The 24,301-nt window shown below is 50.7% G+C and overlaps 10 protein-coding genes across 10 annotated transcripts; 4 read left to right on the top strand and 6 right to left on the bottom strand.

The window, feature by feature from the left end:
- Positions 1 to 328: 328 nt before the first annotated feature.
- NCS57_00962000 (uncharacterized protein) lies at positions 329 to 1,177 on the top strand (the record flags this gene model as incomplete). Its single annotated transcript, XM_053059389.1, has 1 exon — positions 329 to 1,177. The coding sequence occupies one exon, from the start codon at positions 329 to 331 to the stop codon at positions 1,175 to 1,177; it is 849 nt and encodes a 282-aa protein (XP_052911460.1).
- Positions 1,178 to 3,426: 2,249 nt separating this feature from the next.
- NCS57_00961900 (uncharacterized protein) lies at positions 3,427 to 4,289 on the bottom strand (the record flags this gene model as incomplete). The annotated part of the gene is made up of 3 exons (XM_053059388.1): positions 3,427 to 3,750; positions 3,793 to 4,136; positions 4,232 to 4,289. The coding sequence occupies 3 exons, from the start codon at positions 4,287 to 4,289 to the stop codon at positions 3,427 to 3,429; spliced, it is 726 nt and encodes a 241-aa protein (XP_052911459.1).
- Positions 4,290 to 5,193: 904 nt separating this feature from the next.
- NCS57_00961800 (Guanylate kinase-like domain-containing protein) lies at positions 5,194 to 5,902 on the top strand (the record flags this gene model as incomplete). The annotated part of the gene is made up of 2 exons (XM_053059387.1): positions 5,194 to 5,230; positions 5,292 to 5,902. The coding sequence occupies 2 exons, from the start codon at positions 5,194 to 5,196 to the stop codon at positions 5,900 to 5,902; spliced, it is 648 nt and encodes a 215-aa protein (XP_052911458.1).
- Positions 5,903 to 5,978: 76 nt separating this feature from the next.
- Positions 5,979 to 6,832, bottom strand: NCS57_00961700 (uncharacterized protein; the record flags this gene model as incomplete). Its single annotated transcript, XM_053059386.1, has 2 exons — positions 5,979 to 6,489; positions 6,543 to 6,832. The coding sequence occupies 2 exons, from the start codon at positions 6,830 to 6,832 to the stop codon at positions 5,979 to 5,981; spliced, it is 801 nt and encodes a 266-aa protein (XP_052911457.1).
- A 1,798-nt stretch (positions 6,833 to 8,630) lies between these two features.
- On the bottom strand, positions 8,631 to 11,282 carry NCS57_00961600 (Dimer-Tnp-hAT domain-containing protein; the record flags this gene model as incomplete). Its single annotated transcript, XM_053059385.1, has 3 exons — positions 8,631 to 9,488; positions 9,740 to 10,848; positions 11,099 to 11,282. The coding sequence occupies 3 exons, from the start codon at positions 11,280 to 11,282 to the stop codon at positions 8,631 to 8,633; spliced, it is 2,151 nt and encodes a 716-aa protein (XP_052911456.1).
- Positions 11,283 to 13,226: 1,944 nt separating this feature from the next.
- NCS57_00961500 (uncharacterized protein) lies at positions 13,227 to 13,913 on the top strand (the record flags this gene model as incomplete). Its single annotated transcript, XM_053059384.1, has 1 exon — positions 13,227 to 13,913. One exon carries the CDS (start codon positions 13,227 to 13,229, stop codon positions 13,911 to 13,913), a length of 687 nt encoding a protein of 228 aa, XP_052911455.1.
- A 230-nt stretch (positions 13,914 to 14,143) lies between these two features.
- Positions 14,144 to 14,905, bottom strand: NCS57_00961400 (uncharacterized protein; the record flags this gene model as incomplete). Its single annotated transcript, XM_053059383.1, has 4 exons — positions 14,144 to 14,329; positions 14,385 to 14,552; positions 14,693 to 14,781; positions 14,827 to 14,905. 4 exons carry the CDS (start codon positions 14,903 to 14,905, stop codon positions 14,144 to 14,146), a joined length of 522 nt encoding a protein of 173 aa, XP_052911454.1.
- Positions 14,906 to 16,668: 1,763 nt separating this feature from the next.
- NCS57_00961300 (uncharacterized protein) lies at positions 16,669 to 17,070 on the bottom strand (the record flags this gene model as incomplete). Its single annotated transcript, XM_053059382.1, has 1 exon — positions 16,669 to 17,070. Exon 1 carries the CDS (start codon positions 16,975 to 16,977, stop codon positions 16,669 to 16,671), a length of 309 nt encoding a protein of 102 aa, XP_052911453.1. The 5' UTR covers positions 16,978 to 17,070.
- Positions 17,071 to 19,520: 2,450 nt separating this feature from the next.
- Positions 19,521 to 20,560, bottom strand: NCS57_00961200 (uncharacterized protein; the record flags this gene model as incomplete). The annotated part of the gene is made up of 4 exons (XM_053059381.1): positions 19,521 to 19,712; positions 19,762 to 20,158; positions 20,206 to 20,426; positions 20,480 to 20,560. The coding sequence occupies 4 exons, from the start codon at positions 20,558 to 20,560 to the stop codon at positions 19,521 to 19,523; spliced, it is 891 nt and encodes a 296-aa protein (XP_052911452.1).
- A 316-nt stretch (positions 20,561 to 20,876) lies between these two features.
- Positions 20,877 to 22,604, top strand: NCS57_00961100 (uncharacterized protein; the record flags this gene model as incomplete). The annotated part of the gene is made up of 1 exon (XM_053059380.1): positions 20,877 to 22,604. One exon carries the CDS (start codon positions 20,877 to 20,879, stop codon positions 22,602 to 22,604), a length of 1,728 nt encoding a protein of 575 aa, XP_052911451.1.
- Between the last annotated feature and the right edge of the window lie 1,697 nt (positions 22,605 to 24,301).

Below are 24,301 nucleotides of genomic sequence, written 5' to 3'. Positions count from 1 at the left end.
CTGGGACAAAGTCCGAGGACATCGAGACTAACGCGCTTTTCAGCGATTACCTTGGGCTATCGATTGCACCACTCAATCAACCAACCCACGAAGGCACCAAGGGACTTTACCTGCGCAGAAGGGATACTGGAGCCATACTACTATTGACATGCCGGCATGTTGTGTTTGGGGACGGGGTGCCCAACAACGAGTACCTACACGACGGTACCAGGAAACCTGGGCCATCATCCAGCCTGGCAACGACACGCTCTGAGAACACAAGAGCAGTTTAGCGTTCAGCATTCAATGCGATATTGACTGGATGGCGAGGCTGGAGAAAAAGTCTAGTATGCCGGAGCAAACCGTGAATGTCGATGCCGAACTACAGGGTCTCAAGCTCAGCATAGCGCTCGATGAACAGAAGCTGCGTAAGCTTCAAGAGCTGGATGATCCCGCGTCGCGCATCATCGGACACGTTGTTTTTTCACCTCCGTACGGCGTCGGTCTAACGAAAATGGGCGCCCGGCATCTTCGGGACTGGGCATTGATCGACCTGCACCAGGACAAACACGAGACGGGACTGGCATCTCTAAGAAACAAGATCTTTACCGGAGAGAAAGGTTTTCATGCCTGTGTTCATGCAATGCCACGATCTGTTCTCGGAGTCCAGGGGTCATTGCTCTCCTTCGACCAGCTAAACCACGCCGTCGAAGTCCAAGATACAATGCCAGAAGAGGAGTTGAGAGACCCCAGGTCCGCCACACTCCCGTGGGGTTCGGCTATCGTGGTCATGAAGCACGGCGCGACCACTAGCTTGGCAATTGGATCGGTTGCTGAGGCAGTGTCCGTTGTGCGCCGAACCGACGGAAATGTCACATTGGAGTACGAAGAGTGGTGCGTTCTAAGAGAAAAGGAGCGCATGGGCGAAGGCAGACGAAAGAGGTTCTCGGCCGCTGGTGACTCTGGGTCTTGCGTATTTGATTCGTTTGGCCGCGTTGTCGGAATCTCGAGCGGTGGAGGACGAGAGGTGCCCGAGAGTAATGGGGGGTTATTTCACCCCAATGGAATGGGTGCTAGATGTTATCAGGGCTCATGGGTACGATGTCGAGCTTCTTCCACTAGGTTTGGATTGGCCTTGAGTAGTGAGAATGGAATTGAAGAAATTGAACAGGCAGCTCAATATGAAGCTCTTGAGTGACTTGCAACAATTAGTCTCGGCACTCTCCCCTGTGGGGGGGAGAAACTCGCCATTGCCAAGCTGCATGATTCCTTAAGCCTTCAAGTTTCGGAAATCTCGATAACTGAGCCAGAAGATAGATAGATTGTCCCGGACCCATGGCTGTCCAACACCATATACAAAGAGATACAAGGTCCGCCAAATCTCAATGCGAATTCCAGAGTAGATCACAAAGTAAGCCCTACAGCTGATAATGGGGATGATCTTAGGTCCCCGAAATTAAGAGCCAGAAATATGCTCGGCGATCACTTGGATCAGATTCCTCCAGTCGTCCAACGCCCCCGAGGCGGTAAACACCCAACACTTTCCTCCTCAGAGTATGATTTAGCGAGCTGGCTGGCGCTATTGATTAAGGTATGCATTTAGCCCTGTGCCTAGCTGCAGATAGGCTAAGGAGGCGCTTAGCCTTCAGGGGGTCTCGGGCCCTCGGGTCATCTTGAACCAGCCCTAGCAGTAAAAGGGCTGGCCAAGTCTCATCTTTTGACCTTTATGCATAGGATCTCTTGGCCAGTGAAGATTGGCCTTGGCCTAATCGCTGCTCAACATAATCTTTCAATGTGCTCGAAACTGTTTCACCATCTGCTACTGGGACAATTCGATACGGTGAGCTGACCCACGTCATATCCGCAGTCCGACGGAGTGGCGTTTGCGGCTGAGAAACAATAACACTCGACTCGTGATGGCATCCAACCGATCGGTTCCAGGCCCCTTAACCTTAGAGTCTAGATCTTACAAGGCAGACTTGTGGCTGGAGCCCCTGACTACCAGCTGAGCTTGCTTTAAGCTTATATACCTCTGGGGCATCAACACCAGCAGGCCTCTTCACCACCAAATAAACTCTAAACTTCAAGTCAACGACATCACACACTCCGACAAGATGAAGATCAGCTTTCTCCCTCTTGCCCTCGTGGCCAGCCTCGCAACCTTTGGCGAGGCCAGAAACTGCACTCCCAACCTCGATCACTGCGGTCACTACCTGATGGACATTGGTACCCCGACCTTTTGACGCCATCATCTATCAAGACTATTAACAAATGTCCCTCCCAGGCCGATACTACTCCACCATTGCGGACGAACTCACCCGAGCCACCAAGACGACCTGCTTCAAGAAGGAGCACTTCACCAACGCCCTCTTCGCATGCGGCACCAACGGAAGCATCAAGTACAAGAAGTTCTGTAAGAACGGATGCCAGGTCAACTCGGCTGGTAAGCACGATTACTGCCTGTAGGCTTGAGACGGTCGGTTCAGCTTTGTATGCCAGCGAGTTGGGGAGCTTGTTAGTGTAGCACTAGTAGCGCTATTGATGTAATGTCCAACGCCACGCCACGTCGTCCATAGTCTGTCTCGTCCTAAGAGTTCTCGGCTGTGTTCTGTATGCTTCAAGAATTGCTTCGCCATGATGCCGTTTGTGGTGCTAGTTAGCGTCAGGGAGGTTGCAGAAGGGATATCCAGATGGGCTGCAAATCGCGTACAGGAGAAAAGTTTAGACTCGAAATTTGGCAACTGGAATGAACTACGAAACATCATCACGAGCCGCTCAGCACACACCAGCTGTGACACTCACATTGTTTATGTTAATCTTGATCCCATGAATCACAGCCCCGGTCAGGCAAGATGAGAGCAGAAGCAATGAGAACATGGAACGATGAGGTTTGTCTGCCTTTAAGTTGGGCTCCCGCCAAATGAACAATAGGTTGAGATGCTAGCTACAAATCATCATTCACGGGATAGGTGGGCTTGCTAGATCGCGGACATGTAACGGCAGATTTCTGTCCATCCCCCCCAACATCCTCAAGAACATAGCCCACCATGAAACCAATCACTGACACATGACCGGGTCTTCACCTCGTCAGCCTAAGACCAGGACAGTACTCCCTCGGAAGCTAAAGATCAAAGAATGCTCTACTATCGAGGTACCAGGGCATTTGAGCGGGCGAAATGCACAAACTGTGCATCTGGGATTGCGATTATAAGGGCCAACCTTCTTGGAGTCAAGGGTGGATTGAACAAGAATCGTTGGTGCAGAAAATATCATGCGCGACAAGTTCTTATGACCCAATTGGCACCTCGTTGGCGATGAAATGAGAGCCCGAAATCGTGAGCTGGATGCCTCGAGGGGCCTGCTGGAGCGTCCCACGCGCCGAGGACGAGGAGGGGATCAAATGTTCCTGATCATCTTCAAGTACATGATTGAGTGCAATTGCAAAAGCTACTGAAACTCATACAACCTATCAAAGTAGGCCGCGAGGGCATCTCTAGCTATCACCTTGACAACTGCTCCCGACTCCCACGAGCACTGCTGCTCGGTGGCAGGGTATCCTACCCACTGACACTTGAAATGCCGCTTGGCGCCCTCCCCACGACTGGCAAGAACCCAGAAAACATGGTATACGGCGTCTGGTCCAAGATTCAGAGCACAGCAGCGTCCGCCTTCGGCCCTCCAGTAGGCGTAAAGCGTGCGAGCCGTATCCTCCTGGAGACGACGCTCGTCCTCCCAGGTCTGTATCTCGAGGCCCACCCATTTGACTCGGATCTAGACTCTTGTTGGGTCAGAGGGATCGATTCGATGGTCAACAAAGTCTTGGATGGTGTAATAGTCTTCGGAGGCCTTTATCGGGGAAGGGCCATAGGTCGAATACGGGGGGCAACTGGTGTAGCTTGCCGTTGACTCGTTGGCCAGCGTTGCGAGAGCTGCAATAGCAATTTCACGTTCAGAAGGCACTATGGCTCCATCAGTGCTTCGGTATTCCTCTTCGAAGGCAGTACCCTCGGCCGTGTCAATGGCGTCGGGGCTCCTATCCATGTCGGACTCGGATGCAACGTCGCGGAAATCGAAGTTGAAATCATCGTCGAATGCTTCTGGGGAACAGTCTTGGTCGGGTACGGGCTGGGGAACGTCGTTTTCGGGCTCGGATTGAGCTAAGGGCAGCAGCAGTTAGCATGTTGTCTAGGAGTCAACAGAGGTAGCTCTAGGTTCCCAAACCAGGCCACGTCAGAAGAACAGGAGAACTCACAGTCGCTGGCCGAGACGATGCCGGACATGGACTCTGGTGTCGACTTGGCCCCAAGCATGTTGATGCGGGCGGTTTAACGCAAGAGAGGATAATGAGCAGAGTTTTCCATCGCTCATCACCTGTACAGGCTACAGCCCGTCTCCCGCACGCGTTTGTCCATCAGGGGCGTCTCGTTGTTTGCTCACGGGAAGCTGCTTCAAAGCCAGGGGCGATGACGGTATCACGGTCATGTGAGGGACTTTCCCGTCCCCAGGTGGACAGAGAAGCGAGAGAATGAGGAAGCGATTGCATTGGACATGTTGAAGATATCACAAAGGATCAGAACAAGGACAAGTCGAGTCAACCACACAGTTGCGATAGCCTGTGTGACGGCCCTCCATCATTGCGGGGATGGAACTTGCTGTGGGTGCCTGAGGCATGCAGACCCACAGCAGCCTGAGCCCACCTCCCATCACCGTCTGTCTGGGCTGTTGAGCATCATCTCATCTACCTGTAGTTTATTGAAGTGGACCAGCTTTAAAGTCTCTATCCACCTTCGCGTGTGGATGGTGACGATAGGCAGGCATGGCATTTTCGAATATTATGGTGTTGAGACTATGGCGTGGTTCTTGTGAGGGAGGTCTTTCGTGTTAGCGCCCAGACAGACCATGTTAATCGTTCAAACCATCAAAAGTGACCAGTTTTCTCATTCACAGTGCCTTCACAATGCTTTCAATGCTTTCATGGTGATAATTTCTCGCACGAAGCTTTGTTGAGGCGGCGACAGCACAGGTGGCAGGTCTCAGTTCAAACTTTGTCAGGTGTTCCCCCAACAAACAAGTATGACTCTGTCATCTAAAACTCTTCGTTGCAGTTGTAGCAGGTATATAGGTGAGGCAGAGTGCCCTGTCGCATTGACTCATTAACATTCTCTTCATACTCAAGCCAAGTCGGCTCTGAAGTATCTCGCCGTATTCGACAGTATGGAACGCAGCTTGAATGCCGCATCGACTGCAACTGGTACGTCTCTTTTCGGCGAATGCTGCTATAGATAAAGCTGTTGACCACATGCCTTCATTAGTGCTACCTCGAGACTTACGGCCTCTGATCCTATGCGGCCCTTCAGTACTAGAAAGGGATGCCCTCATGCGCAAGCTCTGGGACCTCTTACCTGACTCTTTTGCAATCGCTATACACCATACCACGAATAGACCGATCGATGGACAACTCAGCTTGGATAGTCACTACTACGTATCCTCGGATGAATTCCTCAACATGGTCTCCAGCGGCGAATTCGCCACATATGGCCCATACGGTGACCACTCCTCGGGGGTATCGAGGCAGACCATTGCGGCGGCGTCAGCAACGGGGCGCATAGTGGTCATGGAGGTTGAAATGCGAGGCGTTGAGCAGCTAAAGGCCATCCCTGGGTTCGATGCTCGATACGTATTCATCACACCGCCAAGTCTTGACGTCTTTGAGGCCCGTCTAAGCATGGAAACTCCAGGAATCTACGAACCCCTGAGGCGACTCATGATGGAGTGGGGTATTGCTCGTGTTCCCGAGGAAGTGGAAGAAGCTGAGCTAGGATATTCTCGCGTTCCGGGAGTATATGACTTAATTCTCCCAAGTGAAAATCTCGATGAGGCTTTCCAAACACTTGTTGATTATATTTATAGCTCTGACTACTAAAGCGATAGGAATAATAACCTATCCAAGTACAAGGCAGCCGCTCAATACACCCTTTAATCCACAGTGCAATCATCTTCTACAAAAGCATAGCAGCGCCCCCAACAAGAGCAACAAGACCAGCCACAAGAGCGCTGTGGGCCAATCCGAGGCCAATAGCATGGCTGACCTCGACGGGAGTGCTTGGACCAGTGCTGGGCGCTGAGATGGACGTAGCCTTGGCGGTGTCATTACCCTGGGCCTTGGATGGTGCGGTCGCTTGAGTCGGCACAACAAGCTCAGATGGAATATGAAGCTCAGACGAAGTCTCGACTGCAACCTCGGACGACGTCTCAGATGCGGTTGTCTCGACACTCGTGCTTTGAGGCTGGGCGGTCGTGGTAAGGATCGTGGTTGTCTCGTCGTCATCTTTGCCATCCAGCTTCTCGAGGCCCGCAGTGATAGCCACAGGTTGAAAGTAAATGTCGGGTCTGGAAGTTGGCTCAATCGTCACGCTGGTGGTCCTCTTGCCATTGATTACGGAAATGTCGGTCGAAGTGCAGGTCGCCGTGCTTTGCTCGGGGTAGATGTCGCACCGAATATCCTGAGACCTGGAGAGAGGTTATTAATTGACTTGCCAACGCCTGCGGCTGGCTTAACTTACCGGGTGTACAAGACATCGTCATACAGATGAGCACTCCGATCAACCCAGTTGATGGACAAGGTGGAGGGTCCTCCGACAATTGTCTTGGGGTTGGTATCGCACATCTTCCAGTCCAGCGTGATGCCCTTGCAGCCAACAGCGAGAGTTGTCGCGGCACCCTCAACGCCGACGACGGAGGCGGAGAGATACTCTCCATCCCAATCGGGCATCATGAAGCTGACATAGGCCGTTGTCTCGGCGGTCGCGACGGCGGCAAACGCCCCGACGAGGAGAGGAAGCGAGCGGGTCATTATGGATAGTTCTTGGTGATGGAGACGGCACAAGACAAGAATAAGAACGCGTCTTGAATGCGTGATTCCTTTAAAGAAGCAGAAGCGACTGCACTGTAAGGGGAAGTGAGCTGTTTATTGGCGCCAATCCTCCCACCCCAATCCCTTGTCACATTTCGAGTCTTCAGCTGAAACAGGAACCCCATGTCTTGAGTGGGACTTGTTGATTCAGCCCCTGGCCAACGGGCGTCTAATTGGTTTAAGCTTAATTGCGAGTGCCTCGGTCAGCGATCATGCTGCAGGGGCCTCTGTAGTTGGGGTTAGCCCTGTTCTGATCGTCATCCATTGACAGACCTCCCTCCCTGCCTACCCCGACCACGGTCGCCGACTAATACCAGATCACGACAGACCCGCTCACATTGCCATGGAAACATCAGGTGGTAGTTGAAGATCAAAGGTCTGAACCAAATCCCTGCTCCTTCTTCTTGACTCCTGCATCGACTTGCAGGGCTGTTCTGGACCCTCAAAGCCGACAGCCTGTTCAGATCCATGGGTTTATTTGTCTCTTGCCTTTTTTTTTTCTCACAAATCACACACCAATGTCAGATTTACGGTCTATTTTTAGAATCGAAACAGTTACGCATCGAAGGCTTTGGTGCCACAAGCGGTACAAATGTATTCGATAAACAAAGGAGCAGCCCCAAAAGCGGACTTGATGATGCAGGTAGTGTAGCTATTCTTCTCGTCATGTATATCACGGCACTTCAGGTGATTCGGCTGGATTGCCGTCAACTGTTGATACCCGTAGCGTTAATTATTGCGGCTGGCAGCCTCACTTGGGGACTCCATCGGCATGCCCGCGACCGCAGTTATCGACAAAGCAGCCTTTGTACCTCCTTTCAGGATTACAGGGCCGCCGACCGCTTTCAGGGGCAATTCAATTGAGAAATGAATTTGCGGCAGATATGTGAGAAAAGATATCAAGGCTCGATTTCTTCCCTCATTTGATGAATGTGCAGAACACATCAGTTCAAGACAGTCACATCAACATCCATCCAACCAACCAAATCGCGTTACAAATTACCTTTAATGCAAACCATGGCTTCGACTGAGCAAGTCATTGTCCCAGTTGAGGAATCTTTGCCCCGAGACCGGCTCCCTGGCTTGCCCAACGAGATTCTTCTCGAGATTTTTCCACACATGCTCACGTGGATCGACTCCCTGAATCTTAGCAAGGCGTCCAGGAGGTATTATAAACCCCTCTTATGGCAGCTCTACAAAGAATCCGACTGGTATCCCCTCTACATTGCGGTTCGGACGGGGAACATCGCAACCCTCGATAGGTGCCATGAGTTTGGAGCACCGCTAGACAGCCCCTTAAAGCACATGGAATGGGAGCATTATCCCGGTACCCAGCCGCTCACCCTTGCCATTCGTAATTATCAGCCTGATGCAGTCGAATGGCTGCTTGCTCATGGTGCTGACCCCAGCGATCCTGATATCCTCCCGGATGGGCCGAGTCGCTGGATGGTATTATCACCTCTCCAAATAGCTCGCGAATTGCCCGTAATTACGATTCCAGGGCAGGAAGAGGACGGACGGTTCTGACGATAGCATCTCGGACATATTTGGTTATTCGCCCAGCTTATTCAGGGGGATTCAGGGCTGCCGTCAGATCAATCAAATCAGATCAGGACCCAAATCTGATCTGAACTGATAATTTGCCCTCTATATCTGATCTGATTGATTGATTGATAGATATCTGATATATCATAGCTCACGTGAAGCTATCCCCATCCTCAGGATCCTGCCCTAGGTTCTAACTGGCCTTGTTGCTCAAGCATAGGCCCCCTAGAGTAACACGCCCTCCCCTGATCCAGTTCTTCAGTAATTGGACCGACTCAATGCTCGATCCAAGCAGGGAATGCCGCTGTGAGGTGACTGTAAGCTTCGCAAGACTGAATGCTCTCTCACAGTCAGTTGCCATGGCCGGAATAGCAAGGACGTCCAATGCAAATCTGCTTAAACGCGGGAAAGCGTTCCTATGATCAATCCACCACTGAATAGGGTCATTCACCTGCTCCGGCTCAAGCCTGTAGTATCGTTCAAGCTCACTGCCTGTTGCTGAGAGCTTAGGCTGCCGGCTTTTTACCCACTGCTCAAACCTACTTTGCTCAGGTCGGGGCGTTAACGAGGGCGTGGCGAAAATACTCTCCTCAGAGGCATCATCGTCGTTTGAGTACCAACGCTCAAAGTAGCCTTTGATGCCATCCTTTGCATCCCGAAGCCATTGTAGCTGCTCCGGGGAGGTCCAGTTAGTCTCAAGCCACCGGAGGCCAAGGTCCGGATTTAGAACAACAGAGGCCGCAAACAGAGGCGATCGCCCGAGGAGAGTGTAGTACTCGTTAAGCTTAATCCAAGCATTATTGATGCTTGCCCTAATACTTGCACGCTCTTGGCCCTCCATACTAGCAATATTGCTCATGGAACGAGCATCGCCCTGTAGGTAGTCCTCTCGAGAATGTGCAGGGAGGGGCATCTTCATTAAACTGTGGGCTGGCAAGTTGATGGGCCGGAAGAGCTGTTTCGCGGCGGCGGCGTAACGGCGTGATCTCATACCCCTGAAGTCGTGATGGTAGTCGTTGCTGGCGTGAGGGTCGCTCTCGGGTTTGTCCGACTGCTGATGGTCGCGCAGATATTGATTTCACACCCGTAGCTGGTTCGGGCTCCTCTCCCTGGATCATATGTCTTACTTCCGCAGCTAGATGAGCAGTTTCATCCTCGTAGAGAACCCTCCAGTCTTCGAGATGTTCCAGAATAAACTCCATCCCTGTCATGACCTCCCAGAGCCGGCCGTGACCCCCCGCTTGTACCCCATCCCTGTGTTCTCATCGTCATATTATAGATCGGCTCCAAGATATGACTAACCTCCCTGAGGACCTTCCAGTCATCAGAGGTCAGGATGTCAGCTGTAGGAACCCTTCTTGAGGCGTCTGCTTCCAGCCCTAGCTCTTGAATGAAGCTATTGAGCTCAGACTGCTTGATCAAGGCGCGTTCGATCATCATATAGGTCGAATTCCATCTCGTAGCGTTGTTCTGTATGACTTCAAGCTCGGCCGTTGATTCTTCTGCAAGCTTGTATATGTCCGCCTCCTCCTGCTCCTTGGCATGTGCTTTGAATGCTTCGGTGCGTTGCGGAGAGGCTCGGATGAACCTGACGATATTATGAAGCTTCCCAACTGGACCCTTAGCTCGCCAGTGTTCGAGGTCTTCTTCAACCCGCTCCAGCATGCCATAAGCCTCAGATTGAAGTTCGAAAGAAGCTGCATCATCGCCATAGAGGAAAGCTTGGGCAACAAGGTTTAGAATATGCCCGAAACATCGCATCCTTCGTGCCTCCGTATCCGCTCGAGTCATCGAGGCATCGAGAGTTGTGTAGAGGCTTCGCAAGCAAACATCGTTGCTGGTCGCATTATCACAGATCGAGACCCCAAGCTTCGAATCGATCCCCCAATCACGGACGACATTCCTTATAGTGTAGGCGATATTCTCGCCGGCGTGAGACCCGATCTGCCTCCTGAAAGCCAGCAGCCGGCTTTGGTATAAGTTGCTCTGGTCAATATAGTGACCAAAGATCGAAATGAAAGCTAGTCTGTTTGGAGAGGTCCAGAGATCGAAGCTGATATGTACCTGGGTAATAGCCTTGTCGAGTTCCTCCTTGACGGCCGCTTTCTTTAAAGAGAGTATATCCTCTAGGTCTTTCTTAGCTGCAGTTCGACCCCAGGGCACCTGGGTATAAAGATCAGGGTCTAGCTGACGGAATAGCTCTTGTAGGTAGGTACTCTCGAAGGTAGTAAAGGGGGAGATTAGAATCAACAATATAGCCAACTGAGAGCTCTCTGATCCGCGCCATCTTCGCTCGGGGAAGAATGAAGGAAGAAGGAGCTGGCCGTTTCTTGGATGCGCTTCTTTGAAGATCGAGGACCGACGAATCGTCAGATGAGCCCGGTTCGAAGGTCTCGGTGATCCTGTGAGCTCTGAAACTGTTAGTAATACCCAGAAAAAGGGAAGGACCGCCAACTTGTAAAGATGGGCTTGTGCCGAAGATGTCGACTGAGCATTGAAAAAATCGCGGTGTGCCCTTATCATCACAGAGCCGGCAACACCAGATATCCCCGCTAGATGTATTGTCTCTCCTCAATTCTGCTAGGAACCAGCCATGGTTTCCGATCCAGCTTCGCCGGCCCCTGCTCTTCCTCCTATCTAAGAGGCTTGCAATAACGAAACGTCGTTGGCCCCAAGTAATCTTGTAAAGGTCGTCAACGGAAGAATCGGTAGTCGAGGCTAAAGCCAAAGCGGCATCATACTGCTTGGCGATGCTCTTAGGCCGGGATCCGAGACGAGGAAATGCGGGTGGTGGCGATGACGACGCGCTGCCAGCAAGGCTGCCTTTTAAAGCGGTCTCGGACATTTTGGACTATGATTAGCAGAAGGTCTAGATAGCTTCAAAATTAAATAGCCAAGATAGGTTTCTGACGATCCAAGGGTGGTGTATGTTCATCTGGCTAAGGCTATACCGTGATAGAGCGAGAGTAGGAAAAAAAGGGGGGAACCTTCCTTCAGATTTGCCTCCGGCCAGGACCCAGGCAAGCAGGGGTCCAGGACCAATCAGCTCGGCTGACCCCTGTAACACCGTTGCTTTTCGGAGAGAGCCTTACTCTCCGGAGTCGGAGCATATAGATGATCCGGCAGTTCTAGGGTAACCGCTCTCTGTGCAAGGGATATCAGATATATCAGATGTATAGACGCTTGTATCTGAATTGATTGATCTGATGAAATTCCATATCTGATTTGAATTGATTGATTTGATTGATATATCTGATTGTTAATCTGATCTGACGGCAGCCCTGGGGGGATTAGGGTTAGTGACGTAGTTGCGAAGCGTAAGATAATCGCCGCGTTGGAGAGAGCTGGTTCTCGCGACTACCCTTGGGAACTAATTATAGGTTCTCGGGAGGCGAAATGAAGCATTTCAGGGGAACAACCTATTCACAATCCCAAAGGAGAGCGAGGTACACAGATCCATCTGTCAGATTTTCAAGCAATGAAATTATGTATGTAAAGTACCCAAGAAATAATTTTTCTTAAATATACCTAATCTAACAGGACATCAAGTCAATGGTAGAGGTCATGAAGCCTGGGCACAAAGAAACAAAGTCCCTGGCCGAAATGTGCTTAGAGCTGCCACTCAGTCCAGGGCCCAAACCGCCATGCAAAGATCCAATAACACGTGCGGTAATTCCCATCAGCCTGGGATCCCTCAATTCAGTGGCCATTGCTACCTTCACTCATATCAATATCACTAACAGGTCACCAATAGAGCCATAATGCCGTAAGGGGCAGCCTAGTACCTTTGCCTCATCAATCAAGCCATTTACCGCATCCTCAACAGCAGAGGCTTCAAGCACGAAAAAACCCATCACGACCCGAAACATAAGAGTCCCATATCTAGATGAACTACAATGACCAGTCACATCACATCCTCCAGGCCGAGTCGTCTTCCATCAAGATACATTACAGCATCTGCTCCTATTCCTATGGGCCCCCGTCCTCGAGCACCACCCTTCTCTTCTACTCTTCTTCTTATTTTTCAATAACATCGTGACCATACACAAGATCAAAAAACAATCTAATGAAACGCATGACAACATCAAAACCCAATGCTGTAAAACACTGTAACTTCCCTCCTCTTCTACTCCTCAGTTTATCTTGTTCCCTGGAGGAACCCTTTGATTTTTTGTTTTTTTTTTTTTTTTGGTTTGGTCTTCATTCCTCACTGTTCTCTTCTACAGCCCGGTGTACATTATTCCCCAGAGGAACCACCCAGCAGCAGAGAACATAGACTGAGTTCATAAGTTTGAGGCGACGATGGTTTCGTTTGTTCAGCGTCCTAGATGGGCCAGATATCAACTGCAAGATCGGATGCACATAGTCAAAGCCTGTGTGCTCTTGAGGCAGGCTGTATATAAAATCCTATCTCTGTTCAATATTTGCTCTCAACAACTCCAGAGGTTCGATAAATTCACCAGCTTGGTAATCTCCCATTAACCTAACCTAATGCTTCTCAACTTACCGGAGACTTCTGTTCCCCACTCTGTCGACTCGACATGGACTTTACCTTTTTTGGTGTGCAGTAGCGACGACAAGGTCAGGTGACAACTTTCCTAATTCTGCGTCTCAACTTGGTCAACGAATCCGCCAGACTCGTTGAATACTGCATGACGTCAAAGTTCATTCTGGGATTCTGTTTTGGCAGGAGTAACGCTTGTGGAATATAAATAGCAGACTCTCGTTACCATTCAAGCCCGTCCCGCTCTCCAACAAGACATCAAAATCACACCCTATTCATCGCATCATGACACCATCCGAACCAAAGTGGCAGCCTCGCGCCATCATTTTTGATCTCCTTACCGGTCTAATCGACTCTTGGACCTTGTGGGATACGTCGACTCCCTCCAAGAGCGAGGAAGAAGGCAGACGCTGGCGCGGTCGTTACCTCGAAATCACTTTCGGCGCAGGCGCTTACGTACCCTACGAAACCCTCGTCAGACAAGCCGCGTCTGATGCTGGCCTGCCGAGCTCAGCTCCAGATTCTCTACTTCAGAATTGGCAAAATCTGAAGCCTTGGCCCGAAGCTGCCTCCGTACTCCAGACGCTCAGATCTCAAGGCTTCCAGCTAGGCGTGGTGACCAACTGTTCGAAAGATCTGGGGCAATTGGCTACCCAGCAAGTTGAGAAGTATGCCAGCTTGGAAGGTGACAACCAGTTCAAGTTCGATGCCACCATTACGGCTGAAGAGAGTGGGTTTTATAAACCGGTCAATAAGGCATATCAGGCCATTCTAACCGCCATGGGCCTTGAGGCGAGTGAGGTGTTGTTTGTCGCTGGCAGCGCTGGAGACGTCGAGGGCGCGACAAACGCAGGAATGAAAGTCGTATGGCACAATAAAGTCGGTTTGACTACAAAGGGCGAGGCAGTGCCGCTTCGGGAAGGGAGCACTTTGACTGAAGCTTTGAAGGATTACTTGAGGGTGGACAAATGAAAGATGTCAATCTTCAGAAAGCAGATTGGATCATCGAATGAATAGAATTGTTACTATATATTTGTGGGAGACATGTACGCAATGAAAAAGCGTGAAATAACTCCAAAGGGTGAAAACGAAACGAGACGTACGACACTCGAAAGACCAACTGCTTCCTGAACTACGACTGTACCACAAAAAATTACCTAAAGCGCCTTGTTGCCTTGCCCTTCAAAGGTATCGAAAATTTATTAGATCAACCCATTCAAAAACTCAAAGATGATCCTCATCGCCGAGTCAAAGTCCATTGCTGAGACAAGATATCCTGTCATGGACATGGACATCTGCACTAGGGTGTTCAGGCTGACCTTGGCGAGGAGCGCTTTGACAACGCTAAACATCATCTCGAGAATTGCATCTATAGGTGACATTCCCTTCTGAGATTGTCATGTTAGCCACTGACTCGGTTTGGTCTCACCTGGGAAGACTCACCGCGAAATAGCGTATATAGTTGGCTATCTGTCGAAGCATGTCTTCCACTATGGTATTCAAATCGATGGAGGTCATTATCTGGCCGGAAACCTTGACGGCGTCTTGAGCCAAAAGGTTCCAGTCAAGTTCGCCCTGATCCGTTAGCCAAGTCATGTACTGGGTGGTGTTCTAGCTTACAGAGTTCATCTCGTCGAGCGTGTTTTGAACAAAACGTTTCAAGTAGCCGTCACCTCTTGTAGGTGGTTCCTTTGTCGTGGTTTTCTTGATGATCGATCAGCTACGCATCAATCAACTCGTGGAGGACTTACATCAGATCCTGGGATCTTGACAGTGGTGGTGGGGTCATCGCCGGGAGCTCTAGCGACCAGGTTTGGGGAGTCGACGATGGGAGAAAGCCCTAGGTCTTGTCAGAGCAGCCTTCATGATCAGAGAGATGGGTTACCTGGGTTCGCGTTGGGCATTGCCAACGCAGGCCCAGCCATTGCGGCGAGCAGGACAGAGACGGCGCTGAAGAACTTCATTTTGAAGTAAAAGAAACGAACGACAGATACAGAAAGACTTGCGATGAAGGATGAAGCGAATGTACGGTCTCGTAGACAACGATTGACAAAAACTTGCAGATTCCCAGAGACGAGAGAGCGTCGAGGTCGAATATTTATGACCAAGTCGCTGCCTAGTAGGTATCTATAATGATCGCCCTCTATTTCACAAGCTCGGTTGGCGCAACGAACTATTGATGCATGGTGATGCATACCATACAGTGTTCTCCTTAGGCGTATAGCCTGCTGACCGATTCAGAAACCATCGGGTATTGATCGACACTGTTCCAATAGTATAAATCACATGAAAGATAGGCACTACCCGAGTAATTGGCTTTAATTCTATGCGCCTGTGCTGAGTAGCTACCCCGTTACTAGAGGAGAGGACCTGCATTTTCATGTCGGCGCCACCGCCTCGGACCGAATGAAGCTGAGATTACCGATCCCATGGCGATGGTAAGTTTGACCATGAGATAAATGTGCATTAGGGCAAGGGGTTAGAGTCTGACATTGGTCCTGCTCATGGTGCCAAGGTTCAGGTTATTTGAGCTAATTTCTCTAGCTGTTCCATAAAAGAGTTTGGGCTTTGGGGAACACGAGAAGTCTAAGAATGCAGCATCAGTCTTTTATGATCAGTATTTTCATCATCACGGAGGAAATGCATTCTAGTGAGCGGGTAGAATGAGCCGGGAAGGATACGATTGATCCGCATCACTCGATTCGTTCATGAAATGGGCCTTTTTGAGGATTGACCTGAAATAGGTGCGCGCCTGTACGGCAGGGTAATGTTTCACCCTTCCAGTGGAATCTTAGAGCATACACACACTATCGTCTGTGTTTGCCAGGTCTTTGTACTCCCCGATGATGTCAATCGTTCAAGTCAGGAGAAGCAGATAATGTAGCTGTTCCCCGTTTCTTCCCTTTGGGGGTTCCCTTTCCCAGCTCAACCATGTTGCGGAATTAGCCGTGGGCATGGCTAACATATTCCGACACCGTGTATACTGTGGGCTTGGGGCCGTTGCGCGACTGCAGAATTCAAGGTCACTAACCTCAGCACGCCAAAGCACCAGTCGGGCGATTGATTGGCTTTCTTGCTCAGTGCTTACCGAGGCCTGAATCCATGGTGCCAGTTGTATCTAGGCTGCCCTGCCACTGCTGCTTCCAACCTAACGGATGCAAGGTAAATGCATTCACACAGGCGACACATGTTAGATCAAGACAGAGACCGATTGGTGTAATAGTTTAACTCATTTAAATTCATCACGCTACGCTAAAAGCAGCTTGGCCAACTGAGAGACTCACTAGGTCTCGGTTAAAAGAGGGCCTTTGTTCCTGGTTCCAATGCCGGTAGATGCACTGGTCGTTTCCCAATCCCAGCAATCCTAACAATACAATGTACATGGGTGATTCTGGAAGACAGAATAGATCATGTTGACCTGGGGTCCCTCGGCCGCATTCAAGGGCCAAGGTGTCTTTGGGTCCTGGTCAACCTGTGTAGTGCTGGTGGTGTTGGCGGGAGTCTCCCAACCACCATTGTCGAACGTGGGTTGATGTGATGGGGTAGATGGGGTATAGGTCGAGTGGATGAGGTCGCGGGGTATTACTCCCATTCTCTTCTTCGTTCAAGGCGTTCCGGGAGGATAGGAATCGCCTCATGTTGGATGGTTGGGTGCTTGGCTTAGCCATGCCCAGTGGGCAAAGCATCATCCTCTGTGGGATAGCTGCCCAAGGGAGACTGACACCATTTACTCAGACCAGCGAGGGGCAATGGCTGGCTCGAAAACAGATGTACCCAGAGGAGGCTCGCGAGATGTGAAGGTCGATGTGGAAGGAGAGCTGGCAGCCGGAGCGGAGGCCTTCACGGTGGGGGCCGCGGGGGAGACAGTCTCCGCACGCCAGAACTTGTCCATGATGGGGTCGTGGACCGCACCCTCACGGCCGTTGGCGGCGTCGGGGGTGGTAGTGCTAAGGCGTCTGGCCTGGTTGACGCTGAGGCGGAGAGCCCGAGGGGCAGCAACGGCGGTGCGGCAAAGAGTCTTGACGGAGGAGTTCATGATGAATGATGTGGTGACTGTGGTCTGTGTGTGTAGTGTAGTGTGATCAAGTGTCGATGTGGTCTGAGATAAGAGCAACTCAACTGATCGATAACAACCATGGGCATGGACATGGTTAATATACCTGTGCCAATAATTGAACCTCTCGGCCTTGTTATCGGCTAATGGTTCTTTCGGATCAATGGAGAGCAACCCTTCTTGGAAACGTCCCCCGCATTATTCCCCGCACCCCAACCATGTCATGCCATGCCCATGCTTCCCCATCTCCGACTCCGGGGTTTCCGAAGTCGCATTAGCCGGCCCCGGAAGAGGCGGCTCAAATCAGCCCATTAACACGTGACCTCTCCGTGAACGGCGCGGAGAGAGCAAGGCATTCGGCAACCGGGTTGTGCGGGCGAGATGAGACGAGAGTTGAGAAGAACAGGAGATTATTACGTCAGGGCCGAACAGCAAGACTCCTTCTATCCATTCATGAATGAAAAAGAAAGAAACATGTTCAAGCGTCAACAAAGCGTCGGTGCCTCGCACCTTCAACCTGCAATACCGCTGCCCCATGCATCAACAACGGGTGAGATGGCCGAGTTGGTTATGGCGTCAGGTTAAGGTCACCTTAACAACCTAAGATTCCTGATGGAGCAATCCTCCTGGGTTCGAGTCCCAGTCTCATCAAGTTATTCTTTTTGCCTTTCGTGAAGAAAAATGCCTCATTTGCAGCGGCTGAACAGGCAGGGTAAATTGGCTCCACTGGCTGTGCCATAACATTGTGGATCTTGGCATTCATTTGAGCCATCTTGATCTTGGGGTATTCCCAGCGCTTGTTTTTGTCTCTATAGAAACAAGCAAGTCATTGTGCAATGCGGGTGTACCGACCTTGCCTCTCTCTTTTGATATATCTTATTTTTCATGCTGCATACATCGCGTTGTCCTTGGTGCAATACCATACCTGCTGTGTGCATCTGCGGCCTACCCTAGATCAAGGGCACGAGATGACGGGGCCCAAGGCGGAGCCTCATGTCTAACCTAACCACAAAGGCCCTAGTAAAGCTAGAGTTTCTCAGGGGACACTCAAATCGATCTGGCAGAACCTTCAAAAAGGTACCTTGTTGTGTTGTTTTCTCGTGACGCCAAGACCCGGTTGGTCATGCTTCGTCCTCCATCCGCCTTTCCACGCAGCACGAGTGGGTATTCACAAAGAGGCTCCAGTCCATGGCACCGATTCAAGAGGCCTTTTCTCGGTATTCGGAAATTGCTATTGCCACCAGTCTTGCCAAGGAAAAATTCAACTTTGCTGCTTGCGGGACTAAAAACTCCACTTACCCCTGCTGCTGTGTCTGTCCACAAAAAGAAGACAAACTAGATCAAGCCTCAAAAACACATACAACAGCGGGGATTCGCTGGTCGTCACCGACCCAACTACTAATCCGCCCCTCACCGGCTTGACTATGGGAGAGCGGACGGGATCCCGTATTTTCCGGTGGGTATGGTCGTATGTGCTGGGCTGAGTCTCTGAATCGCCTCATGCCGAGGATGGCCACGGCTGGGGGAGAGACTGTGCGGAAACCCGCGCTAAACCATGATTGATTATGCCTTAGAAAGAAGGTAACAATCTGCCTACAACATGATGCATTTAATTGATTTGAAGAGTAAGTATTAATGCATATCTTGGTCCTTCCAGGGTGCGATACGGCTCTTCACCCCCGTCGAGTATAGAAAGCGAATTACGGCCATGCCAAGACATCAAAGAAGCCGTCATCGTATAGGGGTTAGTACATCAGTTTGTGGTCTCTTGAAGCACTGAAAACGCAAGTTCGAGTCTTGCTGACGGCAAATCATTTCTTTTTGCCATTTGCTATGGATGGTATTTAGCTTTTGCCATGCAGGGTCTTGGTGCCATTGACCACCAGCCCTGACAGTGGAGGGGATGTTTCCTACGCCCCAAGCAAGAATGTTTGTTATCGAACCCTTGCATTGAGCACATGGTGGCTATGGGCAAGCTGACGTAGATGTAGTGGCTGGTTGGAAATTGATTTGTTGGTGCCATCACGATCTCATATGGAGCTTGGGAATAGGCTGCTTAACCAGCCGGAAAAGTATCGTCTTGTTGATATACTTAGGGTGAACTATTTTGCTTATCAACTGGTTTTTTGGCTTGAGTCAATGCCAGCAGACTAATTGCCATTCCTGATACGATGTTGCCGATGATCAAATATGACAGACCTCAAAACTCACATGACATGATGACCACAGGCATCTTATTTGTTCACGAGAGTGACATATCATGGACAGCATACATGAATACCACCGAGACTCTACGTTACATGCGATTGAGTGAGAGGTCTTGTTCTCTAGCTGCCCGCCGAAAACGTAGGTAGTCTAGTTGCTATGCACAAGGGCTTGTCCCCCTTGGAGAGGAGGCACCTCTTTCACAGTATTGCGACTCAGCAGTTTGAACGTGATGTAGAAGATTAGGGTCACAATGCTACATCGTCCAATCATATACAATAGGTAAATAATTATAAAAAGCTGGTTAGCTGCTCCCTATATCAAACAAACGAGGCATATCCAATCATGACAAGAACAACAGCCAAGCCCCCTCTTCCAGCATTGAGGCCCACCAAACAGCTGCCACCAGACGTTGTCGTCGCGGCAGTAGCACCTGGCCCAAAGGTTAGAGTGGTGGGTGGCGCATCCCCAGCAGTAGTAGCTCCCGCGGTTACTGTGACTGGGCCCTTGTCCTGCTTCACCGTTAGTGCCACATACCCAAGACCAACTTCTCATGCTTACTTTTGACGTCTCGAAAACTCCAGTGGCAGCTGCACAGTTCTGGTACTCCCATATGTCTTTGGTAGCCACACTCGTTCCGATGCAAGACTCGGGCCCATCAATGATACACGCCGAGGCTAGAGACACGATCGACTCTTGACAGCGGCAGCTCGTGAGCTTTGCTCCTTTGGTGTACTCGGAAGAGCACGAGGTGATTGACTTGGTCATTTGTGCACAGCTCTCAGCAATCGTCTGGCAAGTGTCTTCGTCCAATGTCCTCGTCGCGGCGATTGCCGTTGGAGTCGTGATGTCGTCTGGGAGATACGGACCACAGGCATCTTGCCAGTTGGCGATCTCGTCCTCAACAAAACTGTCGTATGAGTTGCCCAACACGCATTGCCTGAACTCGCCCTTGCACCTAGAATGATTAGCCAAGTCGTTGACGGTGTTAGCCACGCTACTCACCCGACGTAGGCATCGAGAAGCTCCTGAGTGCAGAAGCAGTCAATGGTTTCTTGCTTTGACTTGTCACTGCATTTCCTGGCAATCTCGTCGGCCTTCATGCAATTTGGAAATTCGGTAATATCGCCAACACATTTCGGCGGCTTGAAAACAGCTCCATGGCATACAGTCAACGAGCTCAAGATAAGAGTGAAGGCAACAGCTGGTCGAGTAGGGAGAAGCATCTTTGTACAGTAAGGATACGTTTGCTCAACCCATTCTTGCAGAGCTTACCCACCTTTATCTTCCAGGTCAAGGACAAAGAGTCAAGGTCGAGGCCGTTCGGGCTAAAAGTGGCTTGAAGCCATCGTTCAGCCATGGTCGATAGTCAAGGCTCCCTGGAACTTAGGTGGAGTGGCGAGCCAATCATGACTGGACAGCCTCGGAGCTAATCATACTTAGCTGAACACTTCCGTCACGCGGGGCTCATGAAAAGCCTCCTAATCTGCCTTGTGAGGACGGAAGAAGCCTTTTGGTAAGACTCCCTTTACTCTTTGTTAGCGTAGGGCAAGCCTGGGCTAGGTGAGGCTTGGCTCGGCAGTCGAGCTGAATCCTTGTACAAATATGCCACCGCTCTGGGGATGTTCTCGGTATGGCTTTGAGTCGTTCTTCTACCGACTTCTTTGACCGCTGTCATGTCTGGCCAAGGCCGAGAATCTTCTCCCCAGCCCTACGGGTGGTTGTCCGTCTGTCTGCGATGGCCATCCCTCCTCGCCTTTTCCATTGTCAACATCGCCCTCATCGCGACCGTCATTGCCCTGACTATTGTCTCTTCTCAAAATGATGGCTTCGTCACGGTTCCATCCAGCAACACCGCAAAGGATGGTGATGTCGGCGACATTCCTGATACTCCCTGGAGCTTGGGTATACTCTGGACATCACTCCCCAGCTTTGTCTTCTCTCTTTTCGGTGCCTACTGGGCCTGGATAGCTGGCTCCCTTGCAGAGCGTCAACCCTACGTCGAACTTCGCAAAGAGGGTGGCGCCGACGCAAGAGTGTCGATTCTCCTCGACTACCGAGTCGTCGCCAGCATCTGGCGCTGGTGGGGGGCCTTTCGAAAGTCTCACTACATGGTCGGAGCTACTACTCTGCTCTCTGTGTTTTTGACATACCTTGTTGCGCCCTTCGCTGCACGGCTGTTTGTGTCGCAAGTCGTGACAGTCTCACAGTCGATTCCTATCGTGTACAATCAGACGTACACGGTCGACGGCATCGACTCTACTGTCGATTGGCGCCCTGTTTTCGACACTGTCTCCGCTACGCGGCTCTACGGGGGTAACAAGATTGCCTGGACGGACGACGAGCGCGCCTTTCGCCCCTTTGATGCCGACTCAGAACTTGCCACAGGAACGAGCATAGCGGCAAATACGACTGCGTACTCGGCCTACCTCAACTGTGAACCTGTAAAGGACTATTCCATCACGTCAAGTGGGAGTTCAGTTCAGGTGTCTGGCAATGACAGAGGGTGCAGCTTCAAGCAAAGCTTTCCCACTTCAAGTTCGCAGGAGACATACTTCAAAACCACAGTGGAGTTTGGCTGCTCCGCCAAGGCATATTATAGCCGTTTGGTGTTTACTGCGGCTAAGTACTCCTCATCAGCAAAGAACAACCTCAAAGACATCAAGGTCATCTCCTGTGCAACTGGATACCGCCAAGTCGCCGGTACCCTGCGAGTCTTGCCATCAAAAGACGCCCCAGTAATTCAATCATTCGTCGAGACGGGTGAGCCAAACACCAGCCGACCAAAGCTTTGGAGAGTCTTTGAGCAGGACATTTTCGGGGCTGTGACCTTCAACCCAAAGATGAAGTGGTCAACTACAGACCTGGGGACTTTGATGCTGTACACTGCCCAGCGGGCGAAGCCGTCGGATCCCCTAGCAACAGATGTACTCATGGAGGCAATTCAGAGCGTCTTTACAGCCATCTACGTGAATGCGGTTGCGGTTCATGGCTTCAAGACGCTCTCGGAGCCCGAGAAGGCTATGGGCTCAGGCTTTGTTCCCACAACTCGCCTTTTCGTCGTCACCTGGGTTGCTGGCATTATCGTCGCATTTCTTGCCATCACACTCTGCACCGTCGCCGTGGTACATTTCCTTCTTCGTGGCGCTCCATCAATTCTATCAGAGGAACCGCAAGGTTTGCTGTCCATGGCTGCGATTCTTGAAAAGAGCGACCTTCTTCGCGTGGCTTCTGAGATACGCCACGACGTCGGCTTCGATGGAGAGATACGGGAGAGAGCTAAGGACCAACCCGAAGTGAAGGACAGGAAGTGGAGAGTGGTGAAACATCCTGAGACTGGGTACTGGGTTGTCAGGGCGGCGCGGAATATCGAGATGGGGGCCGCAGAGCGTCTTCTGAGTTGAACGCACATGTAACGAATTGAACTAGTTCATTGATTAAGCTACTAACTAACTCTGGTTGTTCACCCCAAACGGTGATGCTGTGTACAAAGGCCCATCCCTCTTGGCTCCCAAGGCCCGTAATAGCTTGGGTAACAACCTTTGGTCCCCAAACTAGTCATCGCGACCGCCAGGCACAGTTACAGACTACGGTCTGATGAGGCTGAAGTAATTCATGCGCAAAGAACCAGTTCGTTCAGATACGCTATGTCTCATAGTTAGTCAATGTCTGTTGAAGTAGATACCGCAAACATGTCCAGCTAGGTCAGGGGCGGCAGAAGCTGGCGTGTCCGCGCTGCTCTTTGTTTGTCAACTCTAAGTCTAGTAGTACAAAATAACATATAAACACAGACAAACCAGCCTCCTCGTGATCTGTTGTGTGTGGGCTGGCGATGTTACTGATTCTCTATCGCCCTTCTCACTCACCGAGCATAGGAGAGCTGGACTATAAAATCTCGGCCCCGAGCCCTGAAATTCATCCTCTCTACAACTTCCGCTCAACTGAAGCAACAAAGAATCTCGAACCAAGATATATCGCGATGTGTGTAGTCACCAAGTACTACTATTACTGCACCAAGTGCGGTCACTGCCTCACCAGTCGCCTCAAATGGAATCACTGCCGCCACCCCGGCGAGCCCAAGAAAGGCTGCCGAATTCAGGAGGTCGTGGTGGAGCCTAAGTACCTCAACAAAAACTATTGCCGAAGATGCACCAAGTACTTCGTTGGCGACCCGCATCTTCTGGATCTCCGACCTTGAGCGCGACAGGGTCAGACGTGCATCCAGCCTAGAGCAATACGACGACACTGAGAGCGACAGCATTGTCCCAGAGAATGCGAATTTCCATGAAGCCTACTAACAGACTGGATATTGCAACATGATGTGGTCTTTGTTGCGGAAAAGCCGTCCCTCGACTTGAGGATGGCAAGCGTGGAGTTTGGAGTTTGGAACCAGGGAAGCACAACTCATCATTTGCAGATGAAGCAAAAGGTCAGGGAGGGACATCAGCCTACAAGCTTGTCAGTCAAAGTCATTTGGCAATTAACATTACATCTACTGGTATTAAATGTCCCATGGATCGCGAATCGAAAATAGTGAATGTCGCCCGACATGAGCTCTTCTGGACCTCTGAAGATCAAGTATGTCCTTCATGATTCCCTCTTTTCTGGCCCACAAATTGTTTTTCCCAGGGCTACTCCACTTGTGGGTAGCAAACCCACCAGTCCTTCCAACTCCTATGGGTGAAGAGGCCATGATGGTGAATACCCGTGCTCATTGATTGTCTTTGTTGTCTCGTCAAAGACCTCGTGTACGTGTTCGTGGTGAACGCCGAAAAGCAACTCCCAAAGAGTAAAGACATGTGAATGAGTGAACAGCATGTGTTTCTATTGGTGAACCTGAAGCCAGAAGTATAAACGTTCACTTTCTGCCATCCCAGCCTGGTATTCTTGGTTGGCTACCCCTTTCTGAGTCTCACCCTGTTTTCTTCGCTATTTGTGTCAAAGCGGTCGCCATGGCCCAGAAGAAAGAAAAATCATCTGAGCGAACAAACAGAGCGGAAGAAATCAAACAATGGGTCCAAGAGGGTAAGCGTCATGTAACCTGTACCGACAAGGCCGCTAATGTTGGTACAGGGCCGTATCCTCCTCCATCTAATGGTGA

Source organism: Fusarium keratoplasticum, chromosome 7 (assembly GCF_025433545.1).
Source record: "Fusarium keratoplasticum isolate Fu6.1 chromosome 7, whole genome shotgun sequence".
Classification (NCBI taxonomy): Eukaryota; Fungi; Ascomycota; class Sordariomycetes; order Hypocreales; family Nectriaceae; genus Fusarium; species Fusarium keratoplasticum.
Note: the sequence above shows the minus strand (reverse complement) of the source record. Positions and strands in the feature narration are given on the sequence as shown.